The 19,813-nt window shown below is 43.2% G+C and overlaps 1 protein-coding gene across 1 annotated transcript in view; it reads left to right on the forward strand.

The window, feature by feature from the left end:
* Positions 1-1,569: 1,569 nt before the first annotated feature.
* The window catches only part of LOC115081578, a 32,486-nt gene continuing 14,242 nt past the window's right edge, over positions 1,570-19,813 (forward strand). The window contains exons 1-2 of the mRNA XM_029586005.1: positions 1,570-1,696; positions 14,953-15,532. Of these exons, the coding sequence (XP_029441865.1) occupies positions 1,613-1,696; positions 14,953-15,532 (664 nt within the window). The 5' untranslated portion in view covers positions 1,570-1,612. The remainder of the gene's footprint in view (positions 1,697-14,952; positions 15,533-19,813) is intronic.

The following is a 19,813-nucleotide window of genomic DNA, read 5'->3' on the forward strand; positions in this document are numbered from 1 at the left end:
GAAGCTGTGCAGGACCATGGTCAGCGGCCCTGCACAGACGTCATCGACGGAGAAGCAGGGCTGGGCCAAGGAGCAGGCTCCGACATCTGCCGCGGCTCCTGCCGCTGCAGGAGGTAACAAAGGCGGCTCCGGCTGCTAGGAAAACCTAGGGACTACGGCCTCCGGCCAAGAAGATGAAGCTGACATCAGCGGCGGCCCCAGCCGCATTGAGGCACAGCGATAAGGCCTGCCGTGCCAGGGAAGCAGCCCGAAGTCCACAGCTCCCGCCGCGGTGAAGATGACGAACTGACTGCGGCTCCTGCCGTGAAGAGGATCGGCAGCTCCATGCCGCGTTGAAGAAGGCAAGACCGAGGTGAGAGGCCTGCTCGCGGGGGAAGGCTCCACAGGCAGGATTCATAACATTAAGCTCTTATAGTCAGGTACCCTTTCTTCCCTGGGCCCTCCCAGAACCTGGTGGGTAGTTGATTTTCTTTTCCTTAGGGTTTGTCTTGTTCTCTCTTTCTCTCCTTTGGAGTCTCAGGCTGATTGTAGTTGAATCAGTCTCTAACTGATGAATTTTCCCAGGCAGGCTACCCTTCCCTTGGTACCTCCCAGAAAACTTATCGATAAACTCTCCAGGGAAATTATTTTCTCCTTGTGGCTTCCAGCTTCTCTCTGGTAGACTTTCCCAGGCAGGATTGTCTCTCCTTTGGCATCTCCCAGTGCAGCCATCCCCAGCTCTTCAAGAATCACTCTCTCTTCACTTTTCTGGACTTTCTGGAACTCCTATCTTAGAATCATTCTCCTCAAACTCCTTTGGATCTTCTGTAAGGAGAGACAGGCCCTATGCTGTCACTCTGTGAAGGGATGGCTCCAACCACCAACAGGACTCTAGATCTTAGAATCTTCTACTAGCTTCTCCCCCAACACCAGTGGGGGGGGGGGGGGGTGCAGGGGGTTTTATACCTTCACATCATCTCTCCCAATGGAGAGTAGTACATCACACTAGTACATCACACTAACACACCTAAATTACACTGACATCACATTATGGGTCAGGGTCTGCTGAGACTCTTACGTCAGGGTCTGCTGAGACTCTTACACAACTGCTGACAGGGTGACTTATTGAAGCTATCAATGCCATACCAATCATGGGCAAATACTGCTAGTAAGGGGTAGATTTGGGGGTTCCCTTACACCTGATATATATAGATATATATATAGATAGATATATATATATATTTTTTTTTTTTTACATAAGCTGCTCTTTGGGGCAGGATCTTATTGTGGCTTAAAAATGTTGCAAATTGCCTTGAGCTAAAATCGGAATGGTGATATAGAATTCAAAATATTACTACTCCTCTCTCTTTTCTGTCTACCACGTCCTTCCTGAACAGATTATAGCCTGTTAAGGCCTTATCCTAATCATAGGTCTTACTGAATAACAGCTCTAAAAGAGAAGCTATATCCAGACCTGTCTTGCACATTATGACTTCCAAGTCTGGAATTTGTTACCTAAGCTATGAGCTCATGGCCTTCCAGAACATTTGTGTTGATGGCCTTCTAGATGTCTTTTGTCTTACCTTTGACTAAACCTAGTTTTGTTTTTCAGCTGGGAACATTTTTATGCAAAATGGTCAATACATCTTTAGATATATCCTTAGAGGAACCACCAAATGACAACTGGATGGAGCAAATTACATTTACCAGTTGCACGGTGAGAATGTAACAATAGTATATAATAATATTTGCTTTTCTGTTGCTTTAAAGTCATTTTATCCATGTTCATTTGTACCCAAGTACAGCAAATGGGTACAGCGAATGGGTACAAATGTTATTATCAATAAAATGTTATTTTATTGATAATAACAAAATCAAGCACATTTTCTATAATATAAAATTGTCTTTAATTAGAACACACTTAAATGTACAGATATTACTAAATAAACATCATCCCTGTACATCTTAATTCACGATTGCCTTAATAAATAATTCATCCTGTAGTCCTACTAAAATCTTATTTAGAAAACATTTCGTTCATTCTTATGAGTTCAATATAAGGAGGCACAATTTGAAAAGAGTAAACACCTCAATATTCTTGTACACCATTTGCTGACTTGACACTGGAAACTGTTTGAAAACGGAAGCACTTTACTAAATTTGCAGAGTTTTCATGTATGATTTAGTGTGTGTAGACAGGATAAGAAAAAGTGGATAGTTATTACGTGCTGCTGAAAGGTGCCCTCGAGCAGGCAACCGCAGGAAGGCCCTCCCTTTGCTGTTTGCGGTCCTTGTATCCGTTTGCAGTGAAAAGGGAAAGCCCCCGTGTGCCGCGAACGGCGTGCCTGGGCCTTCATCTTCACTGTGAATGGAGCGCATCCCGTGACATTCCGATGAGAGAGAATGTGTGTGTGAGAGATGGGATGGTGTCAGAGAGCATGGTTGGTGAGAGGGGGGTGGGGAAGGTGAGAGAAAGCAGGAGGGTGTGAGAGAGAGCATGGGAGGTAAGAGAGGGTGGGTGGGAGGATGCTTGAGTGTGGGTTTCAGAGAGAGGGAGCCTATATGAGGGGAAGGGGATGCCGGTGAGAGAGAATGTGTGTATGAGAGAGGAGAGGGGGTGTGGGGGAGGGTGAGAGACAGCTTGGTTGGTAAGGGGGGAGTGGAGGGGATGCTTGTGGGTTTCAGAGAGGGAGCCTATGTGAGGGGAGGGGAGTATGACAGAGCAGGAGGGTGAGAAAACAAGGGAGGTAAAAGAGGGGGGCTGGAGGGATGCTTGAATGTGGGTTTCAGAGAGAGGGAGCCTATATGAGGAGATTGTGAAGGAGTGTGTATGTGTGTGAGAGATTGGGAGCTCGTGTGTATGAAAAAGGGATTGTGTGTATGTGAGCGTGCTAACCTTTGTGAAGGGATTGTGTACATGAGGGAGCCTGTATAAGGGTGTGTGTATGTGTATTAGAGAGAGGGAGCATGTGTGTGAGAGAGGGAGGGACAGAGGGAGCCTGTGTGAGGGGCAGTACTGAGAACAGGGTCAAAGTCTGGGACTGGCAATAGAGTGGAAAGGGTTGAGCCTAGAGGTGAAGGGGAGATATATTGGCAGGTGGAGGAGTTGGGGCCTGAGAGGGCAAACTGGCCAGGGGAGTAGGGAGAGCGAATGGAAGGGACACTCTTACAGTGAATTTCTAGGGAAATTCTGCTCAAAATATTTAAAATTCTGCAACTTTAAGTAACAACTTTTTTCTGTAATAATTTAAAATGTAGTTACTTAAAGACTGTCATGTAAATTGTGTTATTTTGACCAATATAAAGTTTGCAGAATTTTGCAGAATTTTCAGTTTTTGTGCGCAGAATTTTAATTTTTTTTGTGCAGAATTCCCCCAGGAGTAAACTAATGTCATATATTGCACTTACAATGGCTTTCTAAGTAGTTTGCAACAGCCATTATGCATCATGCATGAAACTTTAAAATATTTGCCTCAATTATTTCAAGCACTTACCAGCATTAAAAATTCTTTATTAATCTTTATTCATTTATTTTATATTTATTGCAGTTTATAAATATACAAGTATATCATGTAAAAAGCAAAGAAAACAAACAGATCCAATCAAAAATGTAATAAAACAAAAATCAATGTATTCTTTAATGAACTCTCTCTCTTTGCTGAAAACCAGAAATAATTATAGCTACAATAAAATAGCATTAATCATCAGAACAGATCGCAGAGCAGAACTAGGACAATTCACGTTACAACCAACATGAAAAAAAATATATTCAAATTCTGGTGTCACCTCAGCAAAAAATATCCCTCCATTGCTAAACATTTTAAGAAGTAACATACTCCTGCAAAAAAGAGACATCTAGAACCTTGCCATAACATACAGTCACAGCACTGACTCTCAGGACTTAAATAACAGTTGCCTTATGAAAAAGGAAGGTCCAAAAAAACAAACCGGAAACCGATCCAATACTGCAGTAGCAACCAAAACAAGAGGATCAGTGAACACCAGGAATTCTTTATTCTGCACAAAACATCATAAAAAGCCCGACTCAGGCCGAGTTTCGCAGAATAAAGAATTCATGGTGTTCACTGATCCTCTTATGAAAAAGCAGTAATGTAAATACTACACCAGGCCCTAGAACATTAATACATCACTAACAGGCCGATACAGTACAGTGCGCTCCGGCAAATTTTACTGTATCGGCCTGTTACTGGGGTAACAGAACAGGCTGGACTATTACAGAGGAACTATACGTTAGCAGAAATACTGCATTTCAGTCACACATAGGCAAAACAGAGACCGACCCTTACCTAATATAGAAAAAAGAGACTACAAATTAGAAACGGAAACATGCAGACAAAACCAAATTAACCTGAGAAACTAGACTCTGAACAATGGAATACTGAAGAAAGAGCAAAGTACAAAAATATAGAAATGCACATTTCCTAGCATGTGGATAGATGGATTCAGGACCAGTGAGTTTTGCACCTCTACCAGCAGATGGAGACAGAGCAAACTGACGTCACTATATATATACTCCTGCAATGACATCAGCCTGCCAGTATTCTCTGTCTCCAGCAGATTGTGGACGTGCATCTCCGTACTGGGGATTGCTTCAAATTTTAGAAGGAGAATTTTAAAAAAAGGGAGAATTGATTGTCCCGCTCTCCTGTGGTGATACCAAATGGTCCCTGGTGGAGGTGCATAACCCACTGGTCCTGAATTCATCTATCCATCTTAAGGAAAAGGAAATTATCAGGTAACTAGTAATTTCTCATTCCCAACGATGGCATATTCCAATTGCTAAAATCTTAAAATATTTTTTTTACCTTTGTTGTCTGATCTTTGTATTTTTCTAATCATTTGGTCCCAGTTTCTTTTTTCCCACATTTCCCTTGTTGGTCATTTCCTAATTCAGTTTATAGTCTCTCTTCTCATTCTGTTTCTTCTCCTACTGTCTTCTTCCTTTCCTCTCCCACACACACACAGGCTCATGCTTTCTCTCACAGACTCCCTCACATATTCAAGCTCTTACTCTAACATGTTCTCCCCTCCCAAGCTCTCCCTCTCTCTCTCTCTCACACACACACACACACACACACATACAATCTTTCACTCTAACATGCACTAACATACACACATGCATAAACTTTCACTCTCACATGCTCTACCCATAAACACATGGGGCCTTTTCATTAGGCACAGCCAAACTCCTACTTCTGCCGCTGCAGGGACAGCATCCTGTGACAGCCTTCCTGTTCTGGTCCTCCTCTTCACCGTCACGGGGATGGGATCCCGTGATGGCATTGCAGCTCTGGGCTCCGGCTGGGTCAGACAGCCCTGGTTGGATGGGCCTGAGCCCAAAGTGGGTGGGTGGGTAATGGCCCACCCATGCCCACACGTGGCTATGCCACTGTTTGAGACAACACAGCTATTTTTAAAAAAATGTTTCTCAGCATTCAGACAAGTTAATCCACAACCACAGCAAAGCTGACATTACGATATATATATATATATATATATATATATACCCCTGCTATGTCATCAGCTCGCCTGTATTCTCCGTCTCCAGCAAATAGTGGATGTTCATCTCCCTACTGGGGATTGTTTGTTTAAAAAAAAAGAGAAAGAAAGAAAAGAAGGAGAAAGAGGATTAACACTCACCACTTCTCCTGAGATGATACCTTATGTTCCCTCCCTCATTTGAGTTCTCTTGAGGTGATATCTGGTGATCCCTCCCTCAGTCGAATGCCTTGGTCTGGTAGCTGATTACCAGTGTGGACTTAGCTGCCAGGAGAGATTCAGTTGAGAAGCTAGCGGTTTCAGGAAGCCGAGCAAGGTGGTGAAGGTATTATCCCTCTCCCCCTGCTGCCAGAGACTGACTCTGTACTCGGCCAAGATGGGCTGAATTCAGGTAAAGAGTTTAAAAAAAAAAAAGTAAGAAGAGAGAGATTTAGTGAACCCTGTTCGGTTTCTGGTCTCCGAGCCTTGACACGCTGATCCAACGTGCGTTCCCATCTCCAAGGGGGACTTGGAGAGGCACAGTAGTTTGGGGTGTTGAGCCCTTTGGGCTAGGCCCCACTCTCAGGCTTCTCTGGAATGTGTGATAGGCTGCATCAATGTTTATGTGCTTCTTTTGCACAAGTCACCTGCGAAAGCAGTGCCTGACATCAGTTTGCACCTGCGCATCCAGGCTGAGCGTCCACCTAGACCGCATAGTTGGGCATCCAAGTTTTGGGCATGCATTATATGAGCATTCAACAGAGTATATATATATATATATATATATATATATATATATATATATATAAATAACTGGGCATTCTAATTTTTGGGTGTCTGTTTTTTGGGCACCCTGTCTAAGCTTGCCAGAACGGATGCACTGTTGGATGCACAATTGTTCAGCACTTGTGTTGTTGAACATGCTGCTTCTGGATGTCCTTTTTCCATGACGCCGGTAGCAAAGAAGCCTAAGTGCCTTGCGATTTGTACAGCTTGCCATATTCAGGCATCATAGCCGGGGTTCCCTCTAATCTTTGTCAGTATTGCATTAAGGCTCAGGGGGAATTGTCTCCAACTGATTTTGCTGAGCCCAGCCCTTCCCAGCAGTTTGCAGTAAGGGAACAAGAGGGAGAACTGTCAGAAGTTTCACCTGGTTGTTAAGACTCCCATAATTGGTTCGTCAGTAGGGGAGGGCATCTCAGTGGGCATTTGACCTACGACCCCTGGTTTTGGTATGGACCCTTCCAATTTCTCTTGGGTGGAATTTTTTCAGGGACTGCAATCCTTTCTAAGGGCACGTTTGGCAGAGCCAGCCAAACCTGAGAGTTTAGGATCGCAGACTGCGGAATCCTGCATAGCTGGTGCTGCAGATAAATGTCAGAAGGCATCTCGGGCTGTTGCGGGTCACACTGATGGGGATCCAGATGGCACGGATGAGAAAGGACATCCTTACTCCCTGGAGGATAGGGAAATTCCTCCGGGGTTAGAACCTTATAGAACAATGTTACGCTTCTTTCATAGAGATGAGTTGCCGGCGCTAATCTCTCAGACACTGAAATGCTGGGAGTGCCGGTACTGATGTCATGTCTGAGCCAAAGAAAAATCCTATTTTGGTTACTTTGCCTAAAGCATCTTGTTTCACCCCTGTTATGGATGCTATTCAAGAGTTGGACTTAGCTGCCACTTTGAAATGTTTGTATGCTAATGCCAGAAGTCTAAGAAGTAAGATGGGAGAACTAGAATGTATAGCAGTAAATGATGACATAGACTTAATTGGCATCTCAGAGACATGGTGGAAAGAGGATAACCAATGGGACAGTGCTATACCGGGGTACAAATTATATCGCAATGACAGAGAGGAGCAGTCGGGAGGAGGTGTGGCGCTTTATGTCCGGGATGGCATAGAGTCCAACAGGATAAACATCCTGCATGAGACTAAATACAAAATTGAATCTTTATGGGTAGAAATCCCTTGTGTATCAGGGAAGACTACAGTGATAGGGGTATACTACCGTCCACCTGGTCAAGATGGTGAGATGGACAGTGAAATGCTAAGAGAAATTAGGGAAGCTAACCAAATTGGTAGTGCAGTAATAATGGGAGACTTCAATTACCCCAATATAGACTGGGTAAATGTATCATCGGGTCACGCTAGAGAGATAACGTTCCTGGATGGAATAAATGATAGCTTTATGGAGCAATTGGTTCAGGAACCGACGAGAGAGGGAGCAATTTTAGATCTAATTCTCAGTGGAGCACAGGACTTGGTGAGAGAGGTAACGGTGGTGGGGCCACTTGGCAATAGTGATCATAATATGATCAAATTTGATTTAATGACTGGAAAAGGAACAGTGTGTAAATCCAAGGCTCTCGTGCTAAACTTTCAAAAGGGAAACTTTGATAAAATGAGAAAAATTGTTAGAAAAAAACTGAAAGGAGCAGCTACAAAAGTAAAAAATGTCCAAGAGGCGTGGTCATTGTTAAAAAATACCATTCTAGAAGCACAGTCCAGATGTATTCCACACATTAAGAAAGGTGGAAAGAAGGCAAAACGATTACCGGCATGGTTAAAAGGGGAGGTGAAAGAAGCTATTTTAGCCAAAAGATCTTCATTCAAAAATTGGAAGAAGGATCCAACAGAAGAAAATAGGATAAAGCATAAACATTGGCAAGTTAAATGTAAGACATTGATAAGACAGGCTAAGAGAGAATTTGAAAAGAAGTTGGCTGTAGAGGCAAAAACTCACAGTAAAAACTTTTTTAAATATATCCGAAGCAGAAAGCCTGTGAGGGAGTCAGTTGGACCGTTAGATGATCGAGGGGTTAAAGGGGCACTTAGAGAAGATAAGGCCATCGCGGAAAGATTAAATGATTTCTTTGCTTCGGTGTTTACTGAAGAGGATGTTGGGGAGGTACCCGTAATGGAGAAGGTTTTCATGGGTAATGATTCAGATGGACTGAATCAAATCACGGTGAACCTAGAAGATGTGGTAGGCCTGATTGACAAACTGAAGAGTAGTAAATCACCTGGACCAGATGGTATACACCCCAGAGTTCTGAAGGAACTAAAAAATGAAATTTCAGACCTATTAGTAAAAATTTGTAACTTATCATTAAAATCATCCATTGTACCTGAAGACTGGAGGATAGCAAATGTAACCCCAATATTTAAAAAGGGCTCCAGGGGCGATCCGGGAAACTACAGACCGGTTAGCCTGACTTCAGTGCCAGGAAAAATAGTGGAAAGTGTTATAAACATCAAAATCACAGAACATATAGAAAGACATGGTTTAATGGAACAAAGTCAGCATGGCTTTACCCAGGGCAAGTCTTGCCTCACAAATCTGCTTCACTGTTTGAAGGAGTTAATAAACATGTGGATAAAGGTGAACCGGTAGATATAGTATACTTGGATTTTCAGAAGGCGTTTGACAAAGTTCCTCATGAGAGGCTTCTAGGAAAAGTAAAAAGTCATGGGATAGGTGGCGATGTCCTTTCGTTGATTGCAAACTGGCTAAAAGACAGGAAACAGAGAGTAGGATTAAATGGGCAATTTTCTCAGTGGAAGGGAGTGGACAGTGGAGTACCTCAGGGTTCTGTGTTGGGACCCTTACTGTTCAATATATTTATAAATGATCTGGAAAGAAATACGACGAGTAAGATAATCAAATTTGCAGATGACACAAAATTGTGCAGAGTAGTTAAATCACAAGCAGATTGTGATAAATTGCAGGAAGACCTTGTGAGACTGGAAAATTGGGCATCCAAATGGCAGATGAAATTTAATGTGGATAAGTGCAAGGTGATGCATATAGGGAAAAATAACCCATGCTATAATTACATGATGTTGGGTTCCATATTAGGTGCTACAACCCAAGAAAGAGATCTAGGTGTCATAGTGGATAACACATTGAAATCGTCGGTTCAGTGTGCTGCGGCAGTCAAAAAAGCAAACAGAATATTGGGAATTATTAGAAAAGGAATGATGAATAAAACGGAAAATGTCATAATGCCTCTGTATCACTCCATGGTGAGACCGCACCTTGAATACTGTGTACAATTCTGGTCGCCGCATCTCAAAAAAGATATAATTGCGATGGAGAAGGTACAGAGAAGGGCTACCAAAATGATAAGGGGAATGGAACAACTCCCCTATGAGGAAAGACTAAAGAGGTTAGGACTTTTCAGCTTGGAGAAGAGACAACTGAGGGGGGATATGATAGAGGTGTTTAAAAATCATGAGAGGTCTAGAACGGGTAGATGTGAATCGGTTATTTACTCTTTCGGATAGTAGAAGGACTAGGGGACACTCCATGAAGTTAGCATGGGGCACATTTAAAACTAATCGGAGAAAGTTCTTTTTTACTCAACGCACAATTAAACTCTGGAATTTGTTGCCAGAGAATGTGGTTCGTGCAGTTAGTATAGCTGTGTTTAAAAAAGGATTGGATAAGTTCTTGGAGGAGAAGTCCATTACCTGCTATTAAGTTCACTTAGAGAATAGCCACTGCCATTAGCAATGGTTACATGGAATAGACTTAGTTTTTGGGTACTTGCCAGGTTCTTATGGCCTGGATTGGCCACTGTTGGAAACAGGATGCTGGGCTTGATGGACCCTTGGTCTGACCCAGTATGGCATTTTCTTATGTTCTTCTTATGTTCTTATGATCTTGAATGGGGGCGCTCCTGAAGCTATTTTTAAAGGGGGATGAGCCTTGGAAGGTCTGTACCCCCTGGATCTGGTGGCAAGACAGCAGTTGCGATATTCCATTAATTTTGTTGTGCCTAAGAAGGAAGGTTCTTTTCAGCCCATTCTGGACTTGAATGGAGTCAATCATCATTTGCAAATGACTTGGTTCTGCATGGAAACAGTACACTCGGTGATAATGGCAGTACAGTTGGGGGAGTTTCTTACATCTCTGGATTTGTCAGAGGCATATCTACATATTCCCATTTGTCTGGAGCATCAACGATTTCTGCGGTTTTCTGTTTTGAGTGCTCCCCTATGGTTTGGCCACCGCTCCAGAGCCTCCTCCAATTTAATGGTGGTAGTAGTGGCAGCGTTGTGAAAGGATGTCATTCTGGTCCAACTGTACCTAGAAAACTGGCTAATTTGGGTCAAAAGCTTGGAAGAGAGTCTTCAGGCCTCGTGTTGCAGGAGCTAGGTTGCGAGGTGAACTTAATCAAGAGCAATTTACAGCCATCCCATATGCTGGAATATCCTGGTGTTCATTTCGACATGAAGCAAGGTACGGTTTTTCTGCCGGAGATCTACATTCAGAAGCTGATGGCTCAGGTGCAACTATTGATAGAAGGAGTTTGCTGGATGGTATGGGTTTACCTGCAGGTGTTCACTTTAATGGTGGCCACCTTAGAGGTGGTTCCATGGGCAAGGGCACATATGCATCCTCTTCAGCGTACTCTGCTTGCCTGATGGAATCCACAGTCTCAAGACTACTTGATATGGCTTCCGTTACCGTAGAGATCATCATCCAACTGAAATGGTGGTTGCAGGTGTACCATCTAAGGAAGGGAGTTTCTTTGTGGGCTCCAGACTGGCTGGTGCTCATGACAGATGCAAGTCTCCAAGGTTCTAGGTCTCACTATCAGGAGTTGACAACGCAGGGATGCTGGAGTGCAGAGGAGTCGCTTTGGAGCATCAATCATCTGGAAGCGCGTGCCATTCTGTTGGCATGCTTGCAGTTCACCAACCACTTGCAGGGTTGAGCAATCTGCAGGATGTCAGTCAATGTGATGACAGTGGCTTACATCAGTCACCAGGGAGGCATCAAGAGTCAACAAGTGTCGCAGGAAATAGACCAGCATATGGTATGGGTGGAGGTACATCTTCAGGAGATCTCTGCCTCCCACATTGTGGGAAAAGATGATGTGAGTGCTGATTTTCTCAGCAGAGAGTCTGGACGAAATGTTCCAGCTCATAGTGGGCCGATGGGGCCTACTGTATCTAGAATTGCTAGCGACATCACGCAATGCAAAGGTTCCTTGTTTCTTCAGTTGCAGGCAAGATACAAAGCCTATGGGCATCAATGCTCTAGTGCAGGAGTGGCCAAAGGACAAGCTTCTGTATGCCTTCCCCCCATGGCCCTTGTTGGACAGATTGGTTCTCAGGATCAAGAGGCACACAGAGATGGTGCTTCTGGTAGCTCCCAACTGCCCCAGAAGGCTGTGGTATGCAGATCTGTGGCTCTCCTTTACGGTTTCCACTCCAAAGAGATCTGTTGCATAGGGGACCTATTCTTTACGAGGATACAACTCGATTTTGTCATATGGTATGGCCCTTGAAAGGGCTCGGTTACTGAAGTGGGGATACTCCACTTGTGTGATTTCCATCTTGCTTTGAGCTTGGAAGTTCTCATCCTCCTTAGCCTATGTTTGGGTTTGGTGAGTTTTTGAGGCTTGATGTGAACAAGGGATTCATCCTTGTTTGGTTAAGATCCCACTCATTTTGGACCTTTTGCAGGATGGGTTGATTAAGGGCTTGGCCCTTAATTCCTTGAAGGTACAAGTGGCGGCTATTGCATGTTTCTGGGGCCAGGTGAATGGCGGATCCTTGTCGGCCTCTCTGGATGTGGCACGGTTTTTGAAGGGGGTGAAACATCTTTGCCCTCTCTTGTGAGTGTCTGTGCCATTGTGGAGTCAATCTGATTCTGGATTTTCTGGCAGGTCCCATCTTTTGGCCACTATGTACCCTGTCTTTGAAGTTACTTACCTTGAAGATGGTTTTTCTGGTGTCTATTTGTTCTGGCATAGATTTTCCAAACTACAGGCTCTTTCTTGCCGGGAGCGTTCCTGCAAGTGACTTGGGACGGTCCAGTTGCGAACTGTTCTGTCTGTCTTACTAAAAGTGCTTTCAGCATTTGAATCAGTCGATTTCCCTGCAGACACCGGATAGGGAAAAAGATGTGGGTAAATATCATCTGTGGCAGATCTTGGATGTCAAGCGACATCTCTTGAGGTATTTGGAGGTTTCTAGACCTCTTAGGAAGATTGACCGGTTGCTCGTGCTTCATGGTGGGAGTAAAAGGGGTGAACCGGCATTGCAGGCTACAATAGCCTGCTGGATTAAGGAAGATATTACTGCCGCGTATCTGGGTGCTGAGCAGCTGTTACCTAAGCAGGTTAAGGCTCATTCCACTAGGGCTCGGGCAGTGTCATGGGCAGAGCTTCGATTGTTGTCTCCCATTGAAATTTTCCAAGCGGCGATGTGATCCTCCTTACACACTTTTTCCAGGTATTTCCATTTGGATGTGCAGGCCCGGGAGGATATAGCCTTTGCGCATACGGTGTTGGTCAAACAGCAGGCAGCTTCCCACCCTTTTTGGGAGTAGCTTGTGTATATCCCACCAGTTTTAGGCAAAATTATCACTTACCTGATAATTTCCTTTTCTCTAATGAAGACAGGTTAATCCATCTTCCTGCCCTTGGCTGCCGGTTTGTGGTTCTGTTGTCCTGCGCTCTGCTGGGATAATTGGTGTCAGTTTCAGTCCATAGATTAGTGATGTTATACTCTTTGGCTGACCTCAGTGTTTTCTGTTCTGAGTGCTTGAGTGGTTGTCTGTTAATGGTTATAATCAAGTATTGTTAGTTTGTCCACTGTTAGCTTTTGCAGAGAATACTGGTGGCAGCTGATGTCAGAGCAGGGGTATATATACTGTGATGTCAGCTTTGCTCCGTCTCCATCTTCTGGTAGTAACCTGTCTTCATTAGAGAAAAGGAAACTATCAGGTAAGTAATAATTTCTCATTAGAAATAAAATAGAAGTGGCTGGCATCTGTGCTGAGGAAACAAAAACGCTGAAAGTGATAGTATCAGGGGAAATTAAGAATTTTATAGGTGGCACTACTTCAAGTGATCTGCTCCCTGAAGAAAAAGGATCTGCATGTGGAGACTTGGGCAGAGAGCAGGAGGATTTTGGAGATGGCAGAAGTGCTGATAACCAGCTCTGCCAGACTCCATAGAATTTGTGGTTGAGGCAGCCTGCGCCAGAGAGGTACAGCTACAGAAACCTGTAACACTGCTATTATCGTGTCCCTGAGGAAATTTGGATGCAGATAGGAAAAAAAAAGAAGTTTGATTCCAGAGTGACTCCTGTGCCCTAGAAGGTTAAAAGGGGACAGGGTAGTTAATAACTGAAGAAGTTGAACAAGAAACACAGTCTAATAGAACCTGTTCTAGTTAGAGGGGAGTGTGAAGATTTAAAGATTGGAAAAGTGAATGCTGTTCCCATGAAAAAAAAGATAGGGAATTATTTGCTTATCTGTTATTTTCTTTAGTTAGATTTCCAGTTTCACCAAGCCACTGTACACCTGCACTAGAAAGACTTTAGCTGGCAGAAGATACTCAGTGCCAGGGAAGCAAAATTTGTTGTTAATTTCATATAGTCAGGTAGTAGGTACCCCCTTGGAGGCAGACTCCGTCAGAGGAAGGCCCGATGCCAGTGACATCAGGGCCTATCGCTGGATGACACATGACTGCACCCGAGACCATCGCATCAGAGCTTGCATCGCAAGAGACAGAGTTTGGACACCAAGACCCAGGGACCACAAATAAGTGTGTTCACTCCTCTACAACAATCACACTGTAGGTCTGACCAGACTAGCACTATAATTGAACTCAGTAGAAAAGCAACACAAAAGATATATGAGACAGTCAACACAGGAAAAGTAAACACATACAGTGAAGAAGAAGAAAAAAGAATACTTATCATAAAAAGGACTCTGTTTAGCAAAGCCTGGAAGAGAAAAATAGAACCCACAGAGTCAATTTCTTGAGATACAAATTTAAAAGGTTGGACATGGGGTAAAGAGAAAAGAAAGTGTAATACTTATCTGACTCTTGAGATGAACTGGTCTGAAAGTCCTACAAAAAACAGAATAGAACTGTTAATTTTGTTTGGTACTGCTATATGTAAAATTAAAAGTTTAAAAGCATTTACAATTTCAAATTGTTTAATTGTTGTCTACTGTTAGCAAAGGTTTTTGAAGTATTCTTACAAAAATACATGCTAAACTTGAATACTTTTTATATTGTTTATTACAAAATTACTTCTAATCCTTTTCTTTTTAGAAAAAATGTTAAACCTTTTTTTATCTTAGAAATTGGTTATTTCAGAGGTTCTCCAGATAACATCCTCACGCAGGAGGACGGTTATCCTAATTTTATCCCTGCTTGCCCTCTCTATCCCCAGGAGACTTTGCTGGGTGGGTTCTAGACTCCTTTTTCTGTACCGGAGACCCAGCTGGGAAGAGGGTTTCAGATAGTCCACCCTGTGAGGTTCTATCTAGAGACCTTGCAATACAGAAACATTTCACACCCCACCAACTTCGCCACAACAATGGGAGAAGGTTTCTACCACAGGGGTTGTTTAGCTGTGTGTCTGTCCTGACTTTATATGCTACGGTAGCAGGATTTGTATATTTAAAATAACTATTGCTGTGATTTCAATTTGTACAGGTCTCAGAACTGTTGGCTTCTCTTGAAAATTTCATAAATCGGCAACAGCAGAAATTAGTTACTGAACGGAAAGAATTGGCTCTAAATAAAGTACAGATATCCCTTCACTACATCTTAAAGACAAGAGCTAATAATTATTGGGATATTTTAGGAAGTAGTAAATCAAAATCCAGTTTTTCACCTAAGCATACTTGCACACTGCTAGCTTTGTTAGAAAACTATGAGAAAAATAAAGATACTGAGTCATCGACTATGGAGAATGACCAAAAGAAGACCCCATTGCTACAACTTAGTTCTTTTTCTGAGGTTATTACTAAGGAATCTGAATCTGGAGTGACTCAGGAACATGATCCACATCATGCACGGGCTTACAAGAATGAATCGATGAGCTTATTGCCCTATGTACACTTGATCCACAATGTTATCCCTTCCTTGACACTTTCCTCAATAGAAGACAAATGCTTGAATGAAGAGATATCATGCCGGTTCCCTGCCTACTCATCAAAATACAGCTTGAGAAAGGAAGAACGTGACTCCCAGCAACCACTGACTCAGATACCTGCACAGGTGATGTTGCCAGGTTAGTACTATTGAAAAAAATGTCCTGTGGCACTGCAATGGTAGAGCCCAACTTTCAAAACTGTCCATGGTACACCATTTGGATGAATAAGCGGGCATGTGGAAATGTATTCTAGTATTTTATAAAGAGTGTGGCAGAAGCCGTACAGTTTATACAATACCACATATTTCTACCTCAAATATACACACATACAGTATGTTTCAGAGTACACTTATATTCACAATGCAGGAACATGCATACTTTTTCTACCTATTTTATATAATTACGCATGTATATTTTATGTGTGCAAAACCTGTAACAATTAAATGTGGAGGTTTTTATTTTATAGTAGGTGGGTACTCCACTTCTGAGGATACTAGTGGGCATATTTGGAATCATTTGTTCATTGATTCCTCCACCAGTTCACCCAGACCTTCAACAGTGCAACACAGACCCTCCAGCAGTTCACCCAGACCTAGTACCCAAACACTGCAGACAAAGAATAAGTCCGATTTCAATTGTGCGAGTCAATTAGCAGGTGTTAAAATATTCAGATCAGTACAGCAATGTATGCGCATATACCACTTACAAAATAGCAACTTCCTGGTATACACGTACATCTGAACCCCGGCCTGCAACATCCCTAGACCGCCCATGTTTTGCCCTGTTAATGTTTTGCATATGACACTGCAAGTACATGTGTGCTTTTCAGGTTTAGAAAATAGTATATTTGCACTTACATGCTACTTACATGTCTATATCGTAATTTTGTGCATACAACCCCTGCGTAACTCTCTGAAAATTGTTTCCTAAGTGAAATATATAAAACAATGTAACATATTCAAGTGATAAAAAGCAAACTCAAAAGAACAGATGGTTTAAAGTAATTATGCTTTGTGTTTTTTATACAAAGCATAATCTGGTTGAAAATTAGCTTAAGTATTGAGCGTCTTAAAGTATGCACAGAAGTGTTTTTTCACACACTTTTATACGTACTGCAAAAAGACTTTTCTAAGGGTGAAGTTGGAGCTGAGAAATCATTTGTGCATGTACTTTTGATTTTCAGAAATATGCATGTAAATGTTTGCGTACACATTTTACAACTGCTATCCAGCAGGTGTAAATGTGCACGCCTATGCTGCACTAAGATACATGCATACCTGTTAATTTTCAAAGTGGACTTATGCACATTAAGACCACTTTGAAAATTAGGATGGAGGTCTGTGGACACATGGACTACAGTCCTTACTGGTCGATTTTAAAAACCCTTTTTCTACCGTGTAGCCAGTTGGACTCAGGACCAATGGGTTATATGCTCCCCTGTAGCAGACGGAGACAAAGTCAGGTTTCAAAGCTGATGTCACCCTAGATATATCCCTGCAGTGACCTCAGCCTGTCAGTATCTCTCTCTGTCTCCTGGCATATGTGGACATGCTTTACCTATGGCGATCGCTTTTAGAAGAAATTCTACTTTTAAATTGGAGAAAGATTGAGCCTCGCTCTCCCGCGGTGATATCTAAAGGTCCCTCCCCCAGTTGAGAATTCCTGAAGTGATTTCTGAGATCCTTCAGATGAGTGCCTTGGTCCAGTAGCTGGCTCCTGGTGTGGGCTTTGCTGCTGAAGCAGCTGAAAGGCAGTGGGCGCAGGAAGCCGAGCGCAGCGGTGACGGCCAAAGATATCTCCCCCTGCAGCCAGAGACCGTCTCTGTACTAAGCTGGTAAGTACTGAGCCCAGGTAATTAAAAAAAAGAGAAGAGGATTCCTCTCGATTCAGAGATGTTGGAGGGGTTTCGGTAAGACTTCCTCTGGCCTCCTTGCTCGGTGCGCCATACCGATGTCATTCCCGATCCCGTTGGGATTAAGGGAAGTGGTCTTCTGAGCGGGTTGAGTAGCCCCCGGTGGACTAGGCCCCGCTTTAGGATCACACTGCGTGGTAGGCTGCAGCAGTGCCATCTTGCACGCGTTTTTGTACGTCTTCCATTGCCCACCATAGAGCTTCGGTACAGGCGGTGTGTGCCGGCTCTGCGCATCTCTGTGCACAGAATGCCATGTACAATATCATGTGCATACGTATGTACACAACTTTCTAGGCACAGAGTTTAGATAAAATCGGGCGCACTCGCTGTGCGTGCACCTCGCTGCTGCCCACGTAGGTGCCTGAAATCTGTGCACACAAATTCTTTAAGCTGCTGCTTTTTTAGCTGATGCAGGCTCTGACCTAGTTTGTATCTCAGCCAGAGGAGTGGCCTCAGTGATAGCAGCCAAAAGACAGCCATGGTTGCAAAATTGGTCAGCAGATGTGACTTCTAAGGCAAACCTCACAAAGATGCCCTTTAAGGGATCACTCCTTTTTGGAAGCGAATTGGAAAAGCTGGACAGTAAATGGGGTGAATCTTCAGTGCCCCAGCTACCGGAAGATAAGAGAAAGCAGTTAAAGTGCCCCTCTCCCATGAGGGGTCAATCCAGGGGCTCCCAATGCTTTTGGCCCTACAGAAACTTGACATTTCAGAGGTCTAGGTCCTCGTGGAGGTCTCAGTCCTTTCAGAGATGACAGCCCAAGAGAGGGACAAGTTCAAGTTTGGCCCAAACTCCCCAATGAAGTTTTGCTGACCTACCCATGGAGCAAGGAGCTAGGGGGTCAACTATCTTTCTTCTACCAGTGGTGGGTCGAAATCACATCGGACAAATGGGTACTGGATGTCATACAAGAAGGATACGTGCTGGAATTTTACAGCACTTCTCGGGACATGATCATGATGTCTCCTTGCCACTCCCAGCACAAGAAGCAGGCAGTGGAGTCTATCTTGATAAGGCTCCTCAACTTGAGGGCTATAATTCTAGTACCTGTACCCCAGGAAAATACGGGGCATTATTCTATCTATTTCATCGTACCCAAGGAGGAAGGTTCCTTTTGCCCCATCCTGGACCTCAAGAGTGTCAACAGACACCTATGAGTAATTCACTTCTGCATGGAAACTCTGTGCTCCATGATAATGGCGTACAACCGGGAGAGTTCTTAACCTCCCTGGACCTTTCTGAGGCCTACCTTCATATTTCAATCTGGCAAGAACATCAGCATTTCCTACGTTTTGCGGTACTGGGCCACCATTATCAGTTCTGGGCTCTGCCCTTCGGCCTGGCCACTGCCCCCAGAACATTTTCCAAGATTATGGTGGTCATAGTGGCGACACTGAGGAAAGAAGAAATCCTGGCACACCCGTACTTGGAGAACTGGTTGATCCGGGCAAAGTCAGTGGAAAAGAGTCTCCGGGTGACCAGCAGGGTGACATCCCTGCTTCAGGAGCTTGGTTGGGGCATAAACATGGACAAAAGCAGTCTCAAGCCCTCCAACTCCTTGGAAAATCTGGGATTCTGGTTCGACACCAAGCAGGGCAAGGTCTTCCCCCTGCTCTCGCAGTTAAGGAAGTTGATGTCCCAAGTGCATCGCGTGATGAACTCGATATGCCCCAAAGTGTGAAGCTATCTTTAGGTCCTCGGTTTGATGGTGTCAGCCCTGGAGGTAGTACTGTGGATGAGGACACACATGAGACCTTTTCTTTTTTTTTTAATTCTTTATTTATTCATTTTTAATACATAAACAAAAATTTTTTGCTTATAAAGAAATATTGCGTTTCCAATAACGAACAGAAAAACAAAATTATTTTATCACCTTCATTATAAACTCAAAACAGAAATATACCCATCAAGGAATAACTTATTTAGATATTATCTAAGCACCGGTGACCAAAATACTTATATAATTTCTAACATTATTTAGTATATTGAATTCCGCTCCCAGCAGAATATTAATTTGTAGATCCGGAAATCTTTAAAGGAACAAATTTAAGGAAATATATCAATATTAACAAACTGCTCATAACAACACATCCATTTTTTCAATATTAGGTTATGATGTTAATTTTCCTAGCCTCGATAAACTCCCTTAATTGCTCAGGAATAAAGAATACATAACGTTCATTATCTTTCATGAGAAAACATTTACAAGGAAACTGAATTTTGACAGTATAGCCCAGCCCTATGGCCTCTTGTCTAAGGGTTATAAACCCCCGACGCCTGGCCTGTGTGGCCGGAGCTAAATCAGGAAAAATTTTTACTACAGCCTCATGAAAGTTATGCGGATATTTCCGAAAATATGCTCTCATAACTAGACGAATATCTTTGACAGTAATAAATGACACCAACAGTGTTCCCCTATTTATAACTTCTAGTGTAGAGTCCTCAAGGAACCCAGTTAAGTTCCCTGCAAAGGGAACATTTGCAGGATCTCCTGTACGCGTCGATG

Source organism: Rhinatrema bivittatum, chromosome 1 (genome assembly GCF_901001135.1).
Source record: "Rhinatrema bivittatum chromosome 1, aRhiBiv1.1, whole genome shotgun sequence".
In the NCBI taxonomy this organism is placed as follows: domain Eukaryota; kingdom Metazoa; phylum Chordata; class Amphibia; order Gymnophiona; family Rhinatrematidae; genus Rhinatrema; species Rhinatrema bivittatum.